The sequence below is a fragment of the Bombyx mori genome, chromosome 13 (assembly GCF_030269925.1).
Source record: "Bombyx mori chromosome 13, ASM3026992v2".
NCBI classification, from domain to species: domain Eukaryota; kingdom Metazoa; phylum Arthropoda; class Insecta; order Lepidoptera; family Bombycidae; genus Bombyx; species Bombyx mori.
The window spans coordinates 8,444,857-8,470,171 of NC_085119.1; the positions used below are offsets into that span (position 1 = coordinate 8,444,857).

The 25,315-nt window shown below is 37.3% G+C and overlaps 1 protein-coding gene and 1 long non-coding RNA gene across 2 annotated transcripts in view; one reads left to right on the forward strand and one right to left on the reverse strand.

Moving 5' to 3' along the window:
• Positions 1-5,936: 5,936 nt before the first annotated feature.
• LOC101741577 (semaphorin-2A) overlaps positions 5,937-25,315 on the forward strand; it is a 74,144-nt gene continuing 54,765 nt past the window's right edge. The window contains exon 1 of the mRNA XM_004927806.5: positions 5,937-6,568. Within this exon, the coding sequence (XP_004927863.1) occupies positions 6,433-6,568 (136 nt within the window). The 5' untranslated portion in view covers positions 5,937-6,432. The remainder of the gene's footprint in view (positions 6,569-25,315) is intronic.
• LOC134200031 (uncharacterized) lies at positions 7,436-9,746 on the reverse strand. Its single transcript, XR_009974779.1, has 2 exons — positions 9,264-9,746; positions 7,436-7,569 (listed from the first exon to the last, which is right to left on the reverse strand). It is a non-coding gene; the product is annotated as an uncharacterized LOC134200031 (long non-coding RNA).

Genomic DNA, 25,315 nt, shown 5'->3' on the forward strand with positions numbered 1-25,315 from the left:
TTGCACTTTTATGTAAAATTGAGAGCCATTAGTCATGTAAATATTGTTAAACGTGGGCTGGAAACGTAGTCCGAAACGTTATTCTAAAAAATATTTTTTATGAATGTGCATTTAAGTCAGTCGTCACTCTCGTCGCTGTAATTTGTCAAGACTTTAATAAATCTCCCCAATCGGTATTTTGTTTGACGAAATTCTGAGGGAAATGAATTAAATTATAATTGAGAAGCCAACAATGGCAAGTTAAATGATGAAGAACCGTCTGCGTTGATTGTTTAGCGCATACGACTGAATGGAGGACGTTTGACGGAGTAATGAGCTTTTAAATTGCCCACTTAATGAGCGCGCCTACTTTTCAGTTTTTATCATTTCTGAGCAGACTCATGTTTTTCTTTTGTTTGTCTCTTTGTTTTATTATAAAGATTCTTTCCGTTTTGTAGACAAGGATTTATGATCTGCTCCTCTGTTTTTGGTATGAACTAGAGAACTAAATTTAGCTCTCGATTCCTTTTTCATATTTATAAAAAAAAAAACATCGCTTAGGAATTAGATTAGGTCAAGGTGAGACCTTTTCGTCCTGGGAGTAGATAAAGTTTGTCTTGTCAAACGTAGTCGGAGATTAACCGCCAAGAGATCTCACGTCGGCTTCATCAATTATATGTTTCCCCTCCCTTTACTTTCTTTCGACAGACCCCTGGTGGCCATACAGACTATAAGAAAACTTTCTCATATGTTTCAAGATGAAATCTCATTTTCATTTTTCAAATGATTAATCCTGGTTTTATTGAGTATCATTAAAATAAATAAGTTTCTATGTTGGTATGGGTATACGTATGAATTTAAGGCTCACCTTGTATGAAGCCCATCGGTTTAAGCTTCACATAAATTAAATCAAGGTTGCATTACCTGTATCAAAACACCAGTAACAACGCTAAAGAATGATTGTTTTTATGATAACTGATTTAATAAATTCCGAATAGAGTTGTTGATTACAAACATAAGTTATATTTCGAATAATTTTCACATAAAACATATGCTTTAGATTGAAAACGAATTGAATGTATTAAAGTTCCTGCACAAGTTTATGTCAGTTTTACACGATTGCAACAACACATTTACGACATAACGTGCGTGCTATTTTGTTTTATGTTGGAATTATTATGTTTGACTGCTAGTTGGTACCACTCCGTTCAAAATACTTCTCCTTATTATTTTTTATTGTATGAATACAAGCTAAAAGTGTCACGCTATTTTCGTAGTGAATAAACCTATGATCCTAATCTTAAATGAAAACAAACAAAATCGACAATCTGAATGTCATTTCTTTTCAACATCTACATAGTAATATAATATGTATGTACTATACCGGGAGGAACAAAATTGAGCTAAAACCGTAGGCTAAAACGAAGAAAGGCGTTGGATGCTTTTTGACAGTTACAAAAACGGACAGTCGATAAATGTTATTCTTACTTACTGCAATTAATCTATAATATCTATCTTCTATGTATATAAAAGTGAATTGCTGTTCGTTAGTCTCGCTAAAACTCGAGAACGGCTGGACCGATTTGGCTAATTTTGGTCTTGAATTATTTGTGGAAGTCCAGAGAAGGCTTAAAAAGTAGGTAAATATAAAAATGCTCGGAATTAAATAAAAATAACAATTTCGTTTTTCCTTTGATGTGTCCCCCGTCGGACGGATTTCTTTTGTTTGTTTTAAGTCGATTTTATACACTAGTTTAGGTCTTTTATTTATCGATTGAGGCACTACTGCCGGGTCAGCTAGTGTAATATAGAAATCACCATACACATGGGTGCAAGCATTCAGAGTGACGCGAAAGCGGTCCGTCAGCTGCCTTTAGACTGCAAGTTAATTAAATATTAACCAACTAAAATTGTAAACAAGGAAAGTATTAAACTTAAAGAAAATATAAGTAGACTTGTATAACTTGAAACATATGTTTTTGTATTTGTAATCTGAACTGAATAAGTTCTGAAAAGTTTGTTTAAAGAAAAACATGTCACAGCGCTCAAAAAACACAGTGGTGGGGAGTTTATTCCAAAGTCAGACAGTACATGGCAAAAAAATCTTTAGAAACGCACTCCGGATGAACACAGTAGTGGTTCTAGGTAATATGGATGAACTCTGCGCTAGTAGAGGACGAAGCGATGGTAAAAAAAATACATGTATCTAACGTTAGGGCGATCATGCAAAAATGGCACAATGGCGCATACAAAATAGTTTATAATCTGGATGAATTCACAGGACCCTTTTTATCATGATGACTGAAATGACCCGGGCAACGCTGGGTATATCTTCTATAGTAAATACAACAATGTTTTACAATGTTTCCAAAATTTGGAATATCACAAATTATTTGACGAACGTGACACTCGACATTGTAAAAAAGTATAAAGAGTAATACAATCAGCCTTTTAACTCTGAAAAGGTTATTAAAATTTAGGAGAAGATTAATTCTAAAAGAAGTATTAATATTTATGTCATCCAAAATTTAAGTCAATAGTCAATTTAAATCATAAGTCAAGTCATAAGTAATAGTCAAGTATAAGTCAATTTACCACATCAAGGTCTTGTACAAAAAACGACAAAGCAAGACAAAGCAAGCTTATCTAATACCTAGGATTCTCTTATCGTCACGACGAACCCCCAAGTAAAACCAACTGCCAGACCTCAAGACATCTTTTACAGTACTTTTACGGAAATACGTAATGAAATGATAAAAATGATAAAATACGTTGAGATGACAAAAATCACATGTTGTACTGAATATATTTACTATTTAGGTGAGAGGATCCCGCTAGACACCTGTTTCTTATCTGATCGCGACGGAGCAACGCAAGCCCGCCTTCGCCCGAAACATGTCTTGTCGGATCCACTGGATTCACTCTCGGTGCTTTTAGGCCTCTCCTCGTCGAACTTGTTGATTACGACGAAGGTTGATTACGACGAAGAGCAAACTAACCTATAGACACAGCCCGCTGAGTTTCTCGCTGGATATTCTCAGTGGGTCGCGATTCCGATCCGGCGGTAGATACTGCGAAGCACTACTCTTGCTAGGGCTAGTGTTAGGAAATTCTGATAGCGAAACCGTGAGCTCACCAACCCGTTCGGGCGTAGCTGGAATAGCATCTTAGGTTACTAACGAATAGGTAGGGAAAAAATAGAAACACCTATTCCTGCTAAGAAGCAGTATGCCGCCGGTTTGAAAGCTGGGAGATCCATTATAATTGTATGGTATACTGTACAACTATGACTTAAACATTATATTTCAAAGAAATCATGGATTTGGTTTAAAATTTGAATTGGAGTTGTTATTTGAAATACACATTTATTTTTCTCCGTTTTCTCGTTACTTTGAAAGTTTTAGTACTTTAAAAGTAATTGGATTGGTGCTTACTGTATATTGTTATAACATTATGTGCTCTGATAAAGATGAAGATGTAGACGAATAATATAAAACATGATATAAGGTTGTGCTTACTTAATTTTTGATAAATCTCATTCTCAAATATTCAATGGTCCGGTGTATTAGTATGAGGAAACCGCCAGCGGTGGTAGCGAGAGGTGAAGTGGCTAGTCCCTTCTTACCTAATGGACACCGAAAACCTTCTTCACTTTTACATGAAAAATCTTTTCAGAAAATAAATGAATCCATGCCGTATGTAAATCGGACTCCTTCGAAAGTTTTTATTGAAAAACTTGAAGTACTGACGAAAATGGGGCCGCGCCGTTTAAGATATCTTCGTTCATCTTATGAATGTGAGATACCTTCTGAATCCCAAATGTTCTTATTCATAAAGTTACTTTATTTGGCTTTTGTGTGGATTTTTGTAGTAATTTGTATTATATTCGTTGCCTTTTTTTTTAATTCAACAAATAGCTTCATGAAATTTTGTAAAATTATAATAAAACTGAAAATATTTAAATGTAATTTTATTTTGCATTTTCAATTTAGTCTTCATGGGCAATTTGCAATAGTAGTAGCTGTGATGATATCATTTAATAAATGACAGCGAACGTTTAAAAAATGCATTACGCGATCTGGTGCCACAATGGTCGAACAGTTTCAACGTCTGTGGTATGTCAGGCGTTGTTTTTCATAATCCATATAAGGGTACAATAATAATATAATTTTGAAGTGACCTGACAATTTTTCATTTGAACAAACGAGGGGCCATCAAATTGTTCTCGCTCGCGTTTCAGTCGGTATGATCCCAACCGTTATCAGAATTAGCAATGGGGCTTAAAGTGGAACGTCTAAGCTTTCACTGTGCAATTTAGCTCTAGAGAAACGAGACATATGTGCATCATATTTCCGTGGATACCACCAACGTTGGACGCACCAACCCATCTGACCACAGAAACGGCTGCTCCACCTGGCGTCCCGGTATTCTCAAGGTCACCCGGCATTGTGGTAGCTGCTTAATACCAGGAGGACCTTTAGCTCATTACCCAATCTAAACAATGAATAAACATCATTTGCCGATGTAGAGGATGATCAGGGGCACATTTGCCAGAAGAATTTGGAGAAGAATCGAGGCGAAACGAGAGAATTTGAGTTTTCATATTTTCATTAAAACATTCAGACTTTGCAAGAAAAGACATTTGTTAGGTATTCGGTGCAAACGATGCTAACATATTCCTGGAATCCAGACCACGTAAGTGACAATTGCTCTTAAAGTTAACCTCTTCCTCGTTTGAAGACATAATCTGATTAAATAATAGAACCGATTCATGTACGGCCTTAGTAGTAGTATAGTAGTTTTTTTATTTATATTTAATACTGTATGAGGTAATCAGAATGTTAGTTAACTATTTAGCAAGTTCTCGAAACTAATTAGAATGTTCCTGAAATTATAGTGAAGGGCCCGTGTCATAATTAAGTTATTTAAGATTAATTAAAAGCTGACCCATAGTTTTGCTGTTGGCTGGGCAGCTTTCCGTAGAGAGACTAAGTAATTGATTAAGCTAACCTTGCTACCCCTAACTATGGTCAGCTTAAACTTAAACTTCATAGACAGTTATTTATTGAATTATCTCAAAACTTGGTCCCTTTCACTTCAGCTCTATAATTACAATGATAATGAAATGCCACATCAATTTAAGATTTTATCTTTCAATATGGTCGAATGTTGTTTTTTTTTTTATTTTTTTATTGCTTAGATGTGTGGACGAGCTCACAGCCCACCTGGTGTTAAGTGGTTACTGGAGCCCATAGACATCTACAACCTAAATGCGCCAATCACCTTGAGATATAAGTTCTAAGATCTTAGTATAGTTACAACGGCTGCCCTACCCTTCAGACCGAAACGCATTACTGTTTCACGGCAGAAATAGACAGGGCGGTGCTACCTACCCGCCCGTCCTCACAAGAGGTTCTACCACTAGTAAATTCGAACAGTCGAAATTAGATAATGGTATTACACTTGTACTGTGGTTATTAGTTATGTGAATTAGGCGGGTTAGGCGCGCGCTTGACGGAGCGATGACTTGAGTACATTCGTATCCGTTATTTATTAACCCACAACATTCAACATCGTGACTCATACATGTTAAGCTACTTGTTAATAAGCATACAAAAAATAACGACCCATTTCCTTTCGCGTGCCAATAGACATTAAAGTTTTTCGTGCGTATCCTGACAAAACATAAATTAGGTAAAACAGTGAACATCCCCTTCGTTACAATATGTCCGTAACGAAAGCGAGGGTCAAATCTCTCCCGCACGAATTCAAGCGGCTCGGCGGATCGGCAAAATTACCAAAACTTTTTGACTTACAACTTTTCCTTAAACGAGAAGAGCAAGCGAGCTTTTTATTCAGAGCTTCTGGTGTACAAGCACCGTTCCGAGCGGATTCCGTCCTTGTCTCGCGTGAAGGCACGAGTCAGAGGCCAGAGGCGGCGAATGGCTTTAGCGAAACCGTTGTCTCGCGTGTGCCTAGTTCGAACTGGGGTCGGTTTGCCTCTTCGTTCCGCCGAACCGAACTGAGTTGAACTGACTGAGTCAGTCGGTTTCAGTTCTCGACGTTGCGATGTCGGTGGCGCACGTCACGCCCGTCGCACACTCGCCACTTTATGTTACGACGATCGCGGCGTATTTCTTTTCAAACTAATAAATCAGCGCAAGTAAGCCCCCACGAACAGATTATAACTCGATATGCGATAACAAACTCGCGGGACGACTTCCCTCATTAATCACCAAATTCCGTTCGAATCATCCGAACGGAAGCATAATCTCTTCAATTTCGGTTTGGTTTGCGTAATGTAAACAAGTTGGGCATTGTTCGAAATTATCAGAAATAGTTTGTTGGATTTGGGAGTCCATTGTATTGTGGACTTATGTTGACGACTACTTTTGATTTACGAAAGCAAACTGTAGTCTCGCCATAGATGTGCCGGTAAGGACAGTGTGCAGAATGGGTGGCGGTGGACAATGGACAACGGGGATACTGTGGATAGTGGTGGCGGCTGCGTTAGCGGATTCTTGGACAGCGTACCAGGAGCAACCGTGTTGCCGGCCGGTGTCACACCACCGCGTCCGACATCACCGAGGTGAGTCACTACAAGTTTTAGATACCTAACCGGTGTTATCTTATTTGTGAGCGAGTTCATCGACCGCAATATTATCAACTTTCAGGTATTTACAAAGACTTAGTATTGTATTTGCGTTCTTTAGAATTTATATTTAACCAAAATAGGTTTAGAAATATAAATTTTGTTTTCATAAAAAATTTAAGTTTTATTTTTAATTTTTGTTTCAAGTGTTAAATTATTATCAATGAGAATTATTAAAGATGATTCTTTTTACTGCTAAAGTCCCAAAAAAGTTAGGAACTTTTTAATCTGATTTTATCTACGCTTAGAAGTAACAGATGGTAGTTCTCGAAGTTTCTAATAAAATTAAAACTTTCTGGGCTGACCATGAAGAAACGCTTTCGTATAAACTGAATGCAAAGTAAAGCCGCTTCTAGTTTGAAGTATGTTTGTCGTGTAAACAAATAATTTGCGGTTTTCTTCTTTCGAACTTTCATAATCTACTTAGTCATTGTTCGTTTACTTTCTTCAGATTAGTATAGGTAGGTTTATGGACTTTTGGTTTGTATAAGTATAATGTATTATTTTATTCACATTAAAATAAAGCTTAGCCCAGTGTTTTACTGCACAAACTGAGTTGCTCTATAAAGAGAAACAACATTTAAAGCTATTGCTTCACCAGTTTTTATGTTTTTTTATATTTCAATATTCAAAAATGTTTTAATATTTCTAACGTTTCTTCTTCTAATCTTTCAATATTCAAAACACATTATTACAACCTCTTTTAAGATTTATGTTATAAATCATATAGAGGTTACATACATATAATTAAATTTGTACGTACACGTTGTTTTTAAGAATATTGCGATAAATGAAACAAATGTGTTCAGTTTAATTAGTTATATTGATATTTTATTAATGTTCTACCCATTCGATTCCAATTTCTATTTTCTTCACAGGAGCGATTGCAAAATAAAAGGTAGTTGCAACTCGTCTAACAAACTATGCACAGTTCATTCCTGCAGTGGATTAAAATAGTTAAGATGTGAATGTTCACATTAACATCTTCATTGTTTAGTATTAATCGTTTTCAAAATAAATAAAATGGTGTCCATGCGATAAAAATTTAAAATATTGTGATTTTTTCTAAATTTTTTGTGGTTATGTCAGATGATATCATTATATGTATATATTCTGGATTTTTTAGTAAAGGATTTAAATACAGCATTTGGACTTGTAATTTAAAACAATCATAATTGCACATTCGTTTCAATGAGAGTCACGAATTATTCGAATTCGAATTTGTTTGATAATACAATTAATTAAATGAAATCAATAATGTTATGAATGTACATATGAAGCTACTTAAAATGATAGTAATGTTACATTTTTGTTACTTAGAAGTAAATAAATATATATATTTTGTTAATATATATATATGTATTCGGCTTTAATTTTTACAGACAGTTATTACACTTAAACGATGCTTAAAAATAAAATTAGTGTTTAACTTAATCATTTCAACAGAATCTTCCCATAGATTATGTATTATTATACTTTAATAGATAGACACGTAAAGAAATACAGTATCAATAGGTGAGCAGTTACTGAAGTCTAGCTTAAAACATAACCATTACTACCGCGATACCGCGCTTATTTGATACGAAATGAAATTAGGTACAATTGTAATAACGGCTACCCTACCCTTCAAACTGATTTCTGATTAATTTGTGGCAGGAATAGGATTAGTGATACAGTATGATAAGTGGACCTACTACCCGTGCGATTTCTCAGCTCTTCCTACCACTGGGATTCAGTAAAATGAGATTAAGATGTAAAAGTAGTTTTAATTATCTCTTTGATTTGTGAAAACCGAAGGAAATAAAATGAAATAAAAGTCATCCGCCATGTACTGTAACTGCCGCATACTGTAAAGTATTTGAAAAGTCAGAAATAATATAAGCAACAATAACAATAAAAAACAAATCAATAAAAAACGCGAGATTAAACCGTAAAACTAGTTTTAAATATGCTAATAAAACGAATTTTGGAATATATCCTAAAAACATTAGGTACTACTTTGAACCCTTGAAGGGGAGTAGTGGTGAGTAGTATCTTAAAATGGGCCGGGTCTTGTAGCCGTGTTTTTTGATGAATAATCGGACAGAGTACATATCTTATATCATCGTATGAAACATCAACTCGATGTTCTGTGCGATGATTTTCGTATATATTTTTCGTATATACGAAATGTAAAGAATGTAATTAAAATAATTGAAAAACAAATTCTATAGTAAAAAACATCTACAAAATTCACAAAAAAAGTACGAATTTCGTTTATCGAATAAAGTATTTCATCCAGATGATTTAAAATAACACCACTGAATCGATTTTGATGAATGTTTATACGAAAATGTTATCGTAATGATTTTTATGAGATCGATCTGAAAGTATAATCCTATCAAATAAATTTACTTTGCAAATCAGTTTGGTCGAACGATCATTAGAAAAACAATACAAATTGACAAACTCATTTTTTTTAAGTCGTTAAAGCTGCTTTATTGACAGGTATCGGTTATGACTTAAGGTGGTAATACACAACCTAATATACACTTAATATACAACTTTAAAAATAGCTGTACCTGCCGAGTTATATCGAAACCGCACTATTACTAAATTTAAATAAGTTAATGATAAAAATTGAACGACTCACCATTATTGGTTTCACAAATATGTCGTTTTTAATTTGGGATAAATTCTCGTCGTAGTGCTGAATAAATATTTTAATTTAACAAGAATTTTCCTCTCTGAGAATTTCTTTTCGGACGTTTGAGATTGAGGTGTGCGAGCACAATTCGACGTCATTAGAAGGCATCGGACATTCCTTACTGACGCATCTACTTATTTCGAACGATATTAAAACGCTTGATGTCCGTGTTTTTTTTTGTTATTTACGTATTTTGATCGTTTGATAATAATAAGGAAATGTGACGTATTTTTTTATAAGCAGCGAATGTAACCCGTCACAAAGGCTGTCTACAAAGACCGTAGGTCATAGACACAGCCCCCTGAATTTCTCATCTAATCTTCTCAGTGGGTCGCGATTTCGATCGGTAGATTCTGCGAGGCGCTGCTCTTGCTAGGGCCAGTGCTAAGAATTTTTTTCAGGTTGAGCCCATGAGCTCACCTACCCGTCCGCGAGACGCTGAAAAGCGAATAGGTAGAAAAGTATTATGAAGTCGTCATAGCCTAAAGTACAAGACGTCTGGTGCATTCGTATGTAGCGATGCACTGGTGTTCCAATCCCGCTGGCGGGTACCAATTTTTCTACTGAAATACGTACTTAACAATTGTTCACGACCGACTTCCACGGTGGAGGAATAAAATCGTGTAATAAAAATCAAACCCGCAAAATTATAATTTGCGTAATTACTGGTGGTAGGACCTCTTCTTGTGAGTCCGCACGGGTAGGTACCACCACCCTGCCTAGAACCAGTAATGCGTTTCGGTTTGAAGGGTGGGGCAGCCGTTGTAACTATACTGAGACCTTAGAACTCATATGTCAAGGTGGGGTGGCAGCATTTACATTGTAGATGTCTATGGGTTCCAATAACCACTTAACACCAGGTAGGCTGTGAGCTCGTCCACCCAAGTAAGCAATAAAAAAAAGAGTAATAAAAATACTTTAACTATCGTGTTTGAATATTTATAAATCTAAATTTACTATCAAACTTTTTATACGTTTTCTTCCTACTTAAACCAAACGATTAATCAGATACTTGTGGTGTACATTTAAACTATGAAACAACATACACCAAAACCTTTCACCTCATAATTAATATGTAAATTTATTCACAACAAAACAAAATGAAACGTTATTTTTGAAACCAAACATCGTTTTTGTGAAAGGCTTTCAATTATTTTCGACGAGATAAAAATCTATTATACACGCGTAGATAAGTCCAATTATTACTCACTCATGCGATTAACATAAATATAGGTTAGGGATTAATTTATTACGTTTAGATAGGAGTCTAACGAATGTTTGAACCAGTGTTCTTTATAAAGTAGGTGGTAGGACCTCTTGTAAGACCGCGCGGGTGGGTACCACCACCCTACCTATTTCTGTCGTGAAGCAGTAATGCGTTTCGGTTTGAAGGGTAGGGCAGCCGTTGTAACTATACCTGAGATCTTAGAACTTATATCTCATGGTGGGTGGCGCATTAACGTCGTGGATGTCTATGGGCTCCAGTAACCATCTAAGCAATAAAAAAATAAAATAAAAAGTAGCCTTATCGTATAAAGGGAAGCCTAACTTCTACTACTGGATTGTTTCTTCTTAAATAAGCAGTGTTCATAATTCAAAATTGTAACAGCTACATGTTATTATGCGCTCATTCGTAAAAAGAAGTAACATTTTTTGTCTGGCTCATTTTTTTTTATTAAAAACTTTTTTGAACAATAAATGTTACGCATGGGTGCTCGTAATTCCCATGACCCTGGCGAGAGGATCATGCGAACCGGTTCTTGCGCTCGCGCAGGTAATTGACTTGCCGTTCATGCTAGCTAAATTAAGTTATAAACTGGCTCGTGTAATCGGTCCATAAGGTATATCAGACAGTTTTATTACAATGTTCTGGCTTCATCATCTTATAGCACGAGTCTTAATGGCCATACCGATTAAACTGCATGCTTGTCTACGGAATAGGTTTTTTATTGTTAATTTATTTATAATACTACATTCATTTATATTATGTGATAAAATGCTGCAGTTTCGTTGTTAAAACACAGTTGTTTCGATGAATTTTAATATTTTATTAATGATAAAACATTTCTCGTTGGGACGGACTTTTAAATTTCTGACAATGAGTTGACTGGTAGTAGGACCTCTTGTGAGTTCTCACGGGTAAGTACCACCACCCCGCCTATTTCTGACGTGAAGCAGCAATGCGTTTCGGTTTGAGGAGTGGGGCAACCGTTGTAACTATATTAAGACCTTAGAACTTATATCTCAAGATGGGTGGCGTATTTACGTTGTAGGTGTCTATGGGTTCCAGTAGCTACTTAACACCAGGTGAGCTCGTCCACCCATCTAAGCAATAAAAAAAGTATTTATTTTGGCTTTTATTATCTATTAGGATAGAAAACCGCTTTTACTATAAAAAATATGACATAATAGAGCTACGGTTAGCGAGCTATTGGGTCGGATTTTTATAATTTAATATTAATTTCTTTGTAACAATAGCAATTGCTTATTAAAAAATGTATTTATTTTAGATAAGTAAATACTTTAAGCGCCATAACAAAAACAGGGGTATAATATATCCACCATTGATTGGATGTGGTTTTATTAACAAATGTTTCATAGCGTGTGGTCCGCCTGACATCGCCAGAGGTCGACAATCGTTCTGACAGCGGCGGCCACCGTCGATCTTATCATTATATTTTAATGTAGGCCTATTTACTACACCTATATTCGGATTAAGAAAACGTTCGGCGTGGGATAGACACCCACGGGTTGTATATAAAAACTTCAGAATTGACTTCAACTGTATCTTGTTATTATTAAAAACCTATTACAAGAGTACATTCGGATGTATAAAGGGTCTAACTAAAACGTAATTACATCTATGATGTCCACATCGAATAGTTACTGAACATTTTTCGTTGGTTGAATTGTGATTATTAACAGATTTCACGAAATGTCAATTGGATAGGTTGTTTATAGATTTTTTTGTGAGAAAATAATATAAAAGGACAATGAAAAAAAAAAACAGGTACGGTATCCTTGTGTTAACGATTCACAGATAACGCTGTGGTATGGCATCTAAGAGGATTATTCTTTAAATCACAATGGCAGCTTTTATCTATTTATCAAATGAACGTTTTTTTCAAACTACTCACTAGTTTACAATAGACAGATTAGTTTACAATACACTAGCTACAATAGAAGAACAAATCCTAGAAAGACTAGAAAGAAACAAGGAGTCAACGTAGGTTATACGTAAATATTCAGTGGGGCTATAACAATGTACATACATCTCTTTATCTCCTTACACAGTTCTGTCGTTGTAAAGCATCGTATATCCACGTAATATCGAGTTTAGTCTCACCAATATCGCTCGGAGTCGTGTTGGGATTTCCTTGTGCAGTGTTAAACGAGCTTTATTGGGCGTGTAGCATCGCAAGCAGCCGTCGGTCGGGTCGGGCCTCTGTAAATCGAACTGACATCGTCTCAGATTGACTGACGCGGCTTTAACTACTCCATCCGAGCCAAGGTAAATCGATGCACGTACCTACGCCAGATCGTATTCAACATTCTATCTTCGTTTTTGTTTGTGAACGTTTTATTGTGTGAATGTTAGTTTTTTTTTTTTTTTTTTTTATCTAAACGTTTCTATTTATGATTTAGTTTGTCTGATTGACGAGCTGAACGAGAAAATTGAACTAGGTTCAATGACAGTTTAAATTTTTATGGTATATTTTTAGTTTTTTTTTTTGGTCTGAATTTGAAAACGGTACGCAGCGGTTTGATTATGCCCCTCAAGAGACCACCTTCCACCATGTCGGGAGTATACTAATCTATCTAGAGTTGCAATTAAAAAAGGGCCTCTAGTTGTTGGATTGTAATTTGGATTTTTTTATTTATTGCTTAGGCGGGTGTGTGGACGAGCTCACATTAAGTCACTAATAAAGGTTCAATACTTTTCAAATAATTAAAAATTGTGTTAGTATATAATTTCTTATTTCAATACAAATGAGACTTCAAAGTAAAAGGAAAGAGACCCCGCGGCCGATTACCTAGGCGTTGGTGTGATCAAGTAACCGCTCTAACTGGGTTGCCAGTCGCAACCGCCATTCGAGCAGCTGAGGACCGGACGAGATGGAAACGGCTCACGAGACAGGCAACGGTCAAGTTTCAGGGACACGATCTTCAGCAACGAAGAAAGCGACGAAGAAGAGACTTCAACCTCCCGACTCGAGGTGCTGGCGCTATAAGCTCTGACGTACCTACGTAAAAACATATGTTAAAAGAGGCTTGTGGAGAGTATTAAGCGGTAGGCAGCGGCCTGGCTCTGCCCCTGACATTGCTGAGGTCGATGGGCGACGGTAACCACTCACCATCAGGTGGGCCGTGTGCTCGTCTGCCTACAAGGGCAATAAAAAAAATTGTTTGGTTCCTTTGAATGTCAGAGGCGGCGTGAGATCAGCTGTCCACTGAAACTGAAATAAAATTATCGAATTAAGTACATAACAAATCGTAAAGCTATTATTATAATTATCATATTAATACCGTACCTCGGCTTTGTAATGACATAAACATAGCTCTGAAAAGTGGATAACAACCGCATAATAATAATAACAAAAAAAGAAATTTTAAACAAAATTTGTGAATAGTAAAAGATATTGGCAATCGATTGGCAAACGAACTACAATGTGAAAAAAATAAACAAGTTACTGTTGTTAAGTGAATTGTGTCATGTTATATATTAATGAAACATCCCGTATCTGGTAGGAAAGAGATAATGATGAGAAATAATGATGAAATTTATTCTGGAAGATATTGAAAAGTCGACTTGTTATTATGAAGTCTAAAAGAAACGAAATGTTTATGGTTTAACAAATTACCAACTATTTATATTTACATTCACATCATTAGACACTAATGGTAGCGATAGAAATAGTTGTCTGAGAACGACCCGACGCGACGGTGACTATTGACTTTGGTATTCAAATATTGGGTCCGTAGTCGTGCCGATAAGAACTGTAACATGACGCCGTGCCGGTGTAACGGCCGCGCTGAGTCGCTGAGATCTTGTGCTTAATGCAACCCACGTTGTACCGTAAGCCGAGAAATGCTTTCATTACTCAGCTATTCGAAACATAGTATCAGTTACTGTCAGTAATATTCCGAATGATTGAGCTGGGATTTATTTGAGCCAATTTACATGTATTATAGGCTCCACGATTCCTGGGAACAAAATCGATTACGTCATTCGGATATTGGTCGGTTTCCGTAACATTCGGTCCCGGACGATGGCAGGTTGTAAAAGCGGTAAAATAGGGGATTTTATGTTGTAACATAAAACAAACATTAATTTTCTAATATTCAAAATGCAAAATCGATATCCTGGTTGGAATAAACGGATCACGTGTTACGCTGCTTATGCTAATAAATTTAGATTGCCGTCTCATAATTTTAGTTATTATGTAGGATATTTAAGTTGTTTATTTAAAACTAGCGACCCGCCCTCGCTTCGCTTCGGAAACATTAATCACACATGAAACCAAAAAATAAAAATAAAAAAATAAATAAAAAAAGTAGCCTATGTTCATCAGGGACAATGTCGGCTTCTAATGGAAAAAGAATTTTTCAAATCGGTCCAGTAGTTTCGGAGCCTATTCGAAACAAACAAACAAATCTTTCCTCTTTATAATATTAGTATAGATATCGGCACTTTTTTCTTTATTTGTTGCATAGACGGCTACCGGAGCCCGTAGTAATGCTGCACACATCTTGAGACATAAGTTTTAAGCATCAGTTTTCTAGTACAACGACTGCCTCGCCCTTCAAATCGGACCGCATTACTACTTGGTGGTAAAAATAGTTTGTGATACCTACCCGGGCGTGTTCACAAGATGCCTCATCACCAACGACAGATTACGCGTAAAGAAAAATAAATAATAAATCGGCAATTATTCCCAATTTTTTGTGCAATTCATACCAGCCGGGTCGTGTTTATGGCAACGCTTAGTTGAGTGGAATGATTGTGTAAAACTGTTGGACGAGCTCCAACGGGCGAGCGGTCCGCGAGAAACAAACGCCACAAATAAAGTCAAATAAGTGAACCAAGCAGAATGGGTGCCCGATGCAGTTGTTGTTCACCGCTCTGTGCCACATTTTATTGAACACGAATATTATATTAATAAAACACCGACTACAATAGTTGCGTACTGGGAACAAAATAAAGTTCTATTAAAGTTACATGGAACGCGAAACATTGTAGTTTTCATTAAAACAATCCAGCTGGATTTCTCAATGGTACTTTAAAGGGTTCTTTTAATTTGAAATATGTAAAGAGGAAGAGACTTTGTAGTTAAGATATAATTTTGTATTTGCTCACAGATCACATATGAATCACATATTTATGAAAGCCCATGTTTTCAACGATTGACTTTTTTCCATAACGCTATACAGGGTGTGGGATGAAAGTATAGCCTTCACGATTTATGAAATGTAATGTAATATTTCAACTACCATAAATATCCAATATAACCAATAATTACAATTACTTTTTGGACATAACTATTTAAATATAGATAATTTTGCAGTCAAATTAGTTATAATAATCAAAATATGTAAATTTATAAAATGTGCGCACAGAAGATGTTGGTTTGACAACGACTATAAACTCAATAGTTAAGTCACATATTTTCATGATATTACACATGACGTATTTAAAATACATGAATGTACATCGACAAGGTCAGTAACCCATCTCTAGGGAAATTGTACAAACAGATTCCATACAGCACAGTTTGATTTTCAATAATGTATTATGTTATTCTTAATTTTGGTTAAATTTATCGCAGTTATTTATTTGAAGTGATAAAAGTAGTTTTTAAAACGAAGTTTCTTATGGGACGATGCGGAGGGGTACCCTAACCGGGAAAAAACGTCCGTAACGTAAGATTTTTTCTACTTAGTTTGTTATCAACAGATGTCACTGCACGCAAATTCAACAATTCCTGAATCGCGGTGACGAGATGTTACACAGTTGATAGACGTTCTCGTATTTCTCTTGCTAAATAATACTTGCCTGGTGTAGGGAATACCGTAAACACGCAGGCGGTTCCCCCAGAGCGAGACTATTTCGTCTACTTCATTGCACTGCGGAATGATTGACCTTGCGATTATTTTTATTTTTATCAATAAGAAAATCATAATAAACAATGTATACCCGAATAATTATTTTCTTTATACCCCGAATAGAACTTAAAATTTATATTTTTATAATAAGGAACTTCGTTCCTATCCGGTGTCCCACGACACCACACCTATTTTTGTTAAAATATATTATTTTATGTTATAAAATTGTAAAAGGCGTGTGTTAGTTTATTTTTTAAATATATGTATAGTATTACGTACATACGATGCGTACGTCTTATTCTTACTTAAGACTATCGATTTCATAGTGTAATAATTGCATCAACTTTACCAATTATTGTTTGTTCAAAATCATGCTTTACTACCAAATTGGCATTTGCATTCAATGCAGATATTTTAAACATTTTAATTTTCGTTAACTGTTGGCATAAATATAATAAGATATAAATTATCACTTATATCTTCTTCATTAGATTTTGTTTCATCAATGAATTAAGCTGAAGCAAAATTCGCTACAAAGATATTTTTAAATTTGATTTTTTATTAAAATACTGGGTATTACGTGCCATTTCGCTGGCGTATAATAAAGTTAATTTACTTTCGCATTTATACTTTTACTGTGGATTTCATTCACAGAATTCTGTCATTGTTTTATTTCTGTCGTAACAGTGTTCCTTCTTGGAATTGTTTGCACTTTGTGTGTAAGAATTATGCTATATATGTTTGGTTTTGGATTTACCGATTTACCTGCTCTATATTTAGTCGGAGTTACTTTGTTACAAAAATATTTTCTAAGTTTGAATATATAACCGTCTCGAAACCATTGAAATGTAATTGTAGAAGTATATTTATATTGTATTTATAGGCCAGTATATAATATTGTGTATTTAACAAAATTCACTTTCGCAAATGCTTCATGCTTACATAAGTGTATATTTTCATTACTAATAGCTACTTAGCAAATCCATAAGTATTTATTTGAGAGCATCACGAGATTGGAAAAAAAAACAGATCAATAGTTTTTTAATTTGCAAACAATATTCGATGACATTGGCATTTTAATACATTATTCTGGTATATTTTGTCGGCAGAAAAGCAAGAGGAGCTGTATAGGCTGGCACCGCTCCAGTCATTTCAATTTGATTCCGCGGGATGTGCTGCGTAAACATCCTTAAATGATAAACGCATAATTTAACGCCTCGACGAAAACAAAAATTGTGAACACATTTATTTGCACGGTCATAGAACCGTGATTATTTAGTCGTGAAAAATTTTTTATGAGCTCATCTAAAAGTTTAGTGGGAAAAAGGTGCTTTTAGTGAATTTCATTTTAATATCACGGAGATAAACGTATTTAATCAACTCTCACTTCATACTCAGTGGTATTGCAGTACGGAAATGGATTATTAAATTAACCACCTTTAGAAGTTGCATGCTTGACTACTGAGCCGATAAAATGAGATGACGACAATTTTATTTCTTCGGCTCCTTATTGCACTAAAGAACTTTATTAGATTCGGATTCATTAAGAGCACGTGAACGATATTAAACGATTAATACCTACAGGACTAACGGTATTTATGAGAGTCTCGTGTTTTTAATATATATATTTTAAATTTATTATTGCTTAGGTGGGTGGATGAGCTCACAGCCTACCTGGTGTTAAGCGGTTACCGGAGCCCATAGATATCTACAACGAAATGCGCCACCCACCTTGAGATATAAGTTCTAAGGTCTCAGTATAGTTACAACGGCTACCCCACCCTTTAAACTGAAACAACGCATTACCGCTTCACGGCAGAAATAGGCAGAGTGGTGGTAGCTACCCGTGCGGACTCACAAGAGGTTTTTAACATCAGTAAAAACTAAAGTTCTAAAACTTATAACAAACAGCGGTGTGTATGAATTTCATAGATGCCGTGCACTATTAAAGGCTATAAATAAAACATTTTGACAGGGCGTGCTCGGTGAATTACGTGCAAAATTCAATTCTCTCTAAACAAGGATCGAGAGGTGCGGTATGTGCGAGTATGGCGGCCGATACCATCGAGCCTTCGTCGCCCCTGTACATAAATCTAGCTTTGAAACATTTTGGTAAGAAGCCAACTTCGAAGCTAGTAGCGTCCCACTCCACAGCCCGTACATTCGAATCACTACATACCAGAACATAGATTATTGGCCGTATTATTCTTTTACCGTTTTGTTTGTAGCTCAACAATCTCATGTAACAAGTTCAAAACAAGCCGAGTCATCACACGTTGTTCATTCTACATATATTCATATTAACAAATTCGATTGTAATAAAGATTTATCTTGCGCAATAAAGCTATTGTGGTTCTGTTAGGCCGTCTGTATTCATACACAAATAAATAACGATATTGTTTTGTTTCGTATCGACTAGTAATGAAATGTAACTGTGTAACGGTTCTAATATATCTAAACATATGAGCATCCGATATGGAATATTTACGGACTTAAGGTATTAAACAATTTGTTGAACAATACGCATATGCTCAATTATTATTTGTAGGTATAATTATTCTATAATACGTTAAAAAAAAAGATATGGTGTCGTGGGACACCAGGTAGGAACGAAGTTCCTTCGGCTAATGTAGAATCGACACAATTTGCAAAAAAAAGGAGACAGAGAAATGTATTATACACTACTCGCTTGTGTATACGACTGTCGCGCCTGCGCACGTCTCATTTAACGGTTTTTCGTGGTGGTGGTACCGTCATTTACTATAGAAGAGCCCTGCATTGCGTCCCGCTCGATCCTCCCGCGCTCGCTAATATCGAAGCATCAGTGTGCCGAATCTCACTGACGGGACACGCGCCGATCGTTATCGCGTCCGTTTATCTTCCACCGGATAAGATCGTTCTAAGCAGTGATATCGAGGCGCTGCTCGGCATGGGGAGCTCTGTCATTCTGACGGGCGACCTAAATTGTAAACACATCAGGTGGAACTCACACACCACAACCCCGAATGGCAGGCGGCTTGACGCGTTAGTCGATGATCTCGCCTTCGATATCGTCGCTCCGCTAACACCGACTCACTACCCGCTAAATATCGCGCATCGCCCGGATATACTCGACATAGCGTTATTAAAAAACGTAACTCTGAGCTTACACTCGATCGAAGTAGTTTCAGAGTTAGATTCAGACCACCGTCCCGTCGTTATGAAGCTCGGTCGCGCTCCCGACTCCGTTCCCGTCACGAGGACTGTGGTGGATTGGCACACGCTGGGCATCAGCCTGGCTGAATCTGATCCACCATCGCTCCCGTTTAACCCGGACTCTACCCCGTCTCCTCAGGATACCGCTGAAGCCATAGACATCTTAACGTCACACATCACCTCGACATTAGATAGGTCATCGAAACAAGTTGTAGCGGAGGACTTCCTTTACCGCTTCGGGTTGCCCGACGATATTAGGGAGCTCCTTAGAACTAAGAACGCCTCGATACGCTCCTACGACAGGTATCCTACCGCGGAAAATCGTATTCGAATGCGTGCCTTACAACGCGACGTAAAGTCTCGCATCGCCGAAGTCCGAGATGCCAGATGGTCTGATTTCTTAGAAGGACTCGCGCCCTCCCAAAGGTCTTACTACCGCTTAGCTCGTACTCTCAAATCGGATACGGTAGTAACTATGCCCCCCTCGTAGGCCCCTCAGGCCGACTCGCGGCGTTCGATGATGACGAAAAAGCAGAGCTGCTGGCCGATACATTGCAAACCCAGTGCACGCCCAGCACTCAATCCGTGGACCCTGTTCATGTAGAATTAGTAGACAGTGAGGTAGAACGCAGAGTCTCCTTGCCACCCTCGGATGCGTTACCGCCCGTCACCCCGATGGAAGTTAAAGACTTGATCAAAGACCTACGTCCTCGCAAGGCTCCCGGTTCCGACGGTATATCCAACCGCGTTATTAAACTTCTACCCGTCCAACTCATCGTGATGTTGGCATCTATTTTCAATGCCGCTATGGCGAACTGTATCTTTCCCGCGGTGTGGAAAGAAGCGGACGTTATCGGCATACATAAACCCGGTAAACCAAAAAATCATCCGACGAGCTACCGCCCGATTAGCCTCCTCATGTCTCTAGGCAAACTGTATGAGCGTCTGCTCTACAAACGCCTCAGAGACTTCGTCTCATCCAAGGGCATTCTCATCGATGAACAATTCGGATTCCGTACAAATCACTCATGCGTTCAACAGGTGCACCGCCTCACGGAGCACATTCTTGTGGGGCTTAATCGACCAAAACCGTTATACACGGGAGCTCTCTTCTTCGACGTCGCAAAAGCGTTCGACAAAGTCTGGCACAATGGTTTGATTTTCAAACTATTCAACATGGGTGTGCCGGATAGTCTCGTGCTCATCATACGGGACTTCTTGTCGAAGCGCTCTTTTCGATATCGAGTCGAGGGAACCCGCTCCTCCCCACGACCTCTCACAGCTGGAGCCCCGCAAGGCTCTGTTCTTTCACCCCTCCTATTTAGCTTATTCGTTAACGATATTCCCCGGTCGCCGCCGACCCATTTAGCTTTATTCGCCGACGACACGACTGTTTACTATTCCAGTAGAAACAAGTCCCTAATCGCGAAGAAGCTTCAGAGCGCAGCCCTAGCCCTAGGACAGTGGTTCCGAAAATGGCGCATAGACATCAACCCAGCGAAAAGTACTGCGGTGCTATTTCAGAGGGGAAGCTCCACACGGATTTCCTCCCGTATTAGGAGGAGGAATCTCACACCCCCGATTACTCTCTTTAGTCAATCCATACCCTGGGCCAGGAAGGTCAAGTACCTGGGCGTTACCCTGGATGCATCGATGACATTCCGCCCGCATATAAAATCAGTCCGTGACCGTGCCGCGTTTATTCTCGGTAGACTCTACCCCATGATCTGTAAGCGGAGTAAAATGTCCCTTCGGAACAAGGTGACACTTTACAAAACTTGCATAAGGCCCGTCATGACTTACGCGAGTGTGGTGTTCGCTCACGCGGCCCGCACACACATAGACACCCTTCAATCTCTACAATCCCGCTTTTGCAGGTTAGCCGTCGGAGCTCCGTGGTTCGTGAGGAACGTTGACCTACACGACGACCTGGGCCTCGAATCTATACAGAAATACATGAAGTTAGCGTCGGAACGGTACTTCGATAAGGCTATGCGTCATGATAATCGCCTTATCGTAGCCGCCGCTGACTACTCCCCGAATCCTGATCATGCAGGAGCCAGTCACCGTCGACGCCCTAGACACGTCCTTACGGATCCATCAGATCCAATAACCTTTACACTAGACGCCTTCAGCTCTAGGAGCAGGCTTAGGGACCTCGGTAACCGTACTCGTCGAACTCGACAAAGAGTTCGCCGTGCAACCTAACCCATGAATCAGCTCGCTGAGTTTCTCGCCGGATCTTCTCAGCGGGTCGCGATTCCGATCCGGTAGTAGATTCATTCGCGAAGCAGCTACTCTTGAGTTGTTAGGTCTCCTTCGGAGGCGCTCGGGCAGCTGTTAGCAAATCCCACCCCTCCTGGCTGAGCCTTTGCTCGCCCACCTGTCCTGGTGAAACTGGAAAGGCCTCCGGGCCACCAGTAACCCTTCAATCATAAAAAAAAAAAAAAAATTAACGGTTTTATTCCACGGACTTTTTCTTACGGGTTTACTATCACATTTTTTTCAGTTCGGTCGCGCAGCAAAATCCCTATCTCCTCCAAGCCTGCCGTAAGGAACTTCGTTCCAATAAATAATAAATATGAAAAAAAAACTAGAACATATATCTCTCAAGTATCTCTTTATAGTTTACCTTTGTATCGATCAGAGATTTGGGTCAAACGAGAGAAAATATTTAAAGGCTCCCCAAATTTATGTCCTTGTTTTTAATTAAAATAACGAGGGCTGTTTTAATAAGTATCTACATAAAGTTTGGCGCAAAGCCTACGTTACGTAACTCATTCTACGTTCAGGCAAAATGTTTGATGTTCCAATTAGTATGTATGTGCGTATACATAACGGGTTCGTAACACTGAGTTTACACAAGTACGTTATGATACAGTCTTAAACCGTTCACTAGCAAATCGAAAGGTTGGTAATTAAGGCAATGTCTCAACAAGACGTAATTTATACTTTAGAATTCCTAGCGCGGTGAAATTGCTATGCCCAAAAAAATGTTTTAGATAGAGGAGAAAATGTTAATTTAAACAGAAAATACTATGGAAAAATACTATACTTGATTATAATTATTTCGTTGCAAAAATTAAATATTTAAAATTAGCGACCTCTAAGTACTTCGAGTTTTCAGTAAATATTTATTTTACGAATTGATAATCTAACGCTTCAAGATCTGGCTTACTATTGAAGGTCATGTTGAATTTTCCACTACAGGTCAAACTGTCACCAACCAGTGGTGGCCGAGTTCCAAACTCATTTCAAACGCAATTCAGAACTAGTAACCTTTACTACACTCCATTTTTTTGGGTCATGAATATAATTGAAAAAAAAAAATTATATTTAAAACTTCTTTTACGGTTTAATCTCGCGTTTATTTCCAACGTTTCGAATACTTTAATTTTTTTTTATAGTGTTCGGTGTCAGTTGGACGATTGTCGTACAATAATAAACGAGATTAAATCGTAGCAGTAGTTTTAATTATGTCCACAGCTCGCGAAAACCGAATAAGATACTGTACTGTTAATTAATAGTTGCTCTTTTGTTGTTATAAACTATTTGATTCCGTTTAAGAACAACAAACTTCAAAAACTTCAAACGGTAATCGAGAAAACTGAAAACTTTTAATTCGATGTAACAATAGCGGAATTTGAACATTATTGTCAGATCATTCACACCGTAGACCTTTAGTACTATGTATCGGATATTAGCCCATCGTACACGTCATCTCGGATCCTCCCGATCCACTAACGGTGCTTATAGGTACCCCAACCACCGGTCATCGTTCTCGTCGAACCTGTCGCTTGCGACGAAGGTCTCGGCGAGTAAATTAACTCACAGACACAGCCCACTGAGTTTCTCGCCGGATCTTCTCAGTGGGTCGCGCTTCCGATCCGGTGGTAGATTCTGCTAAGAACGGCTCTTGCAAGGGCTCGTGTTAGCAACATCGTCAGGTTTAAGCCCCGTGAGCTCACCTACTAATTCGGTGAATCTAGAATAACCCCTCGAGGTTACTCGAATAGGTAGGAAAAAAAGAAGATAAAACCTATCGTCTTATCTATCGATATTTAAACGGTGAATTTCATCATTATCCAGACCAGGTATTCTGCTGTCGGTCTGTGTTTCCTATAGAGAGTTTAAAAAAATTATGATACTTAACACCCCGAGAATGCGAATGAATGTTTAAAGCGAGTAAAACCTGAAGCTCCCTTGCCGTAATCTATATTATTTTCTATATATATAAAAATGAATTGCTGTTCGTTAGTCTCGCTAAAACTCGAGAACGGCTGGACCGATTTGGCTAATTTTGGTCTTGAATTGTTTGTGGAAGTCTAGAAAAAGTTTAAAAAGTAGATAAACATGAAAATGCTCGGAAATAAATAAAAATTTTGTTTTTCCTTTGATGTGTTTCCCATCGGGCGGCGTCTTTTTGTTTGTTTTAAGTTTATTTTATACAAAAGTTTAGGTCTTTTATTTATCGATTAAGGCACTACGAAGTCTGCTGGGTCAGCTAGTTTCAAATAAAAATCACCCATAATGGATCAAATTCAAATGCTCCTGCAGATTATCTAGGGAGCTACAGACAAGAGATTCCGATTAAATAAGAAAGTATTTAATTCTCAAACTTCAATAGAGGTTGAGGTATAATGTGGCATCTGAAGTAGGTACTCTAAGATGAAACCAAAACTAAAAAAAACTTTTTAAATTGGAAGATAGCGCAGTATTCAAATTTAAGTATATAAATAGCCACTTGTTGCCTGTTTGATCATAAAAACTGTAAAGTAATCAGAACATCTGAAATTGAAATGAAATAAATCAACAAAGGTGAAAACAAACTGTAATACTTGTTTTAATAATGTTTACAACACCCGAAAATCTGGAAAAATACTATTTACGTACTTGGCTTGGCCTAAAGGTCTAGGCCATAAACCAGGCCATAAACTCCAAAAAAAAAACAGTGGTAGGTAAAAACAAAAAAAAAGTAAAAATATCTTTGGGCACAGTAAAAAAATGTAGTTTAATTAGAATTTATTACCAATCGCCCAGCTCTTTAGTAAAACTTAACCTAACTCATTATTGATTTAATTGGATTTTACAGCTACGAACTAGCTTATGGTATTTTAATTGTTAATGCGTGTGAGACTTACCGTACTCAGGATATGTTGAGTAAATATGGTTCATTTTAATTTGGCAGGGTTGGCTCGTTAATCATATCGTTGGCCGCGTTTCCGTCGCGGACCAAGCTCCGGAACACGACCTTATTTTTGATTGTTTTTGATAAAGCAAACAAAGACAAATGAATAAGCTAAATCGTTAATCATAACTTAGTTTAAACTGTATTTCCTCCAGTGTGTGCTGCCAAACGATTGCGAGGAAGTTGCTCTCAGTCTGTCATCAAATTTTTTTTTGTTTCTTTTTTGTCCTGTGTCTTCTTCTATAAATAGACAGAGACAAAAAGGTTCTGTACCTTTTATCCTTAACCGTTATCCGAATTTCTTTTTTTTCTTGTTTAGTAGCTATTAACGAGTTTTAGTTGATATAAAATTTCATACATTTCTTTCTTCTGCGAGAATAACAAAGAAAAAATTGTAAATAAGAAATTAGGTATATTATTATTATTATTAATCTGTGCAATTCCAGTAAGACATAATTGTTTACTTTGTATTTATTTAATCAGTAAATTAATGACAGTAATTCTTGAATTA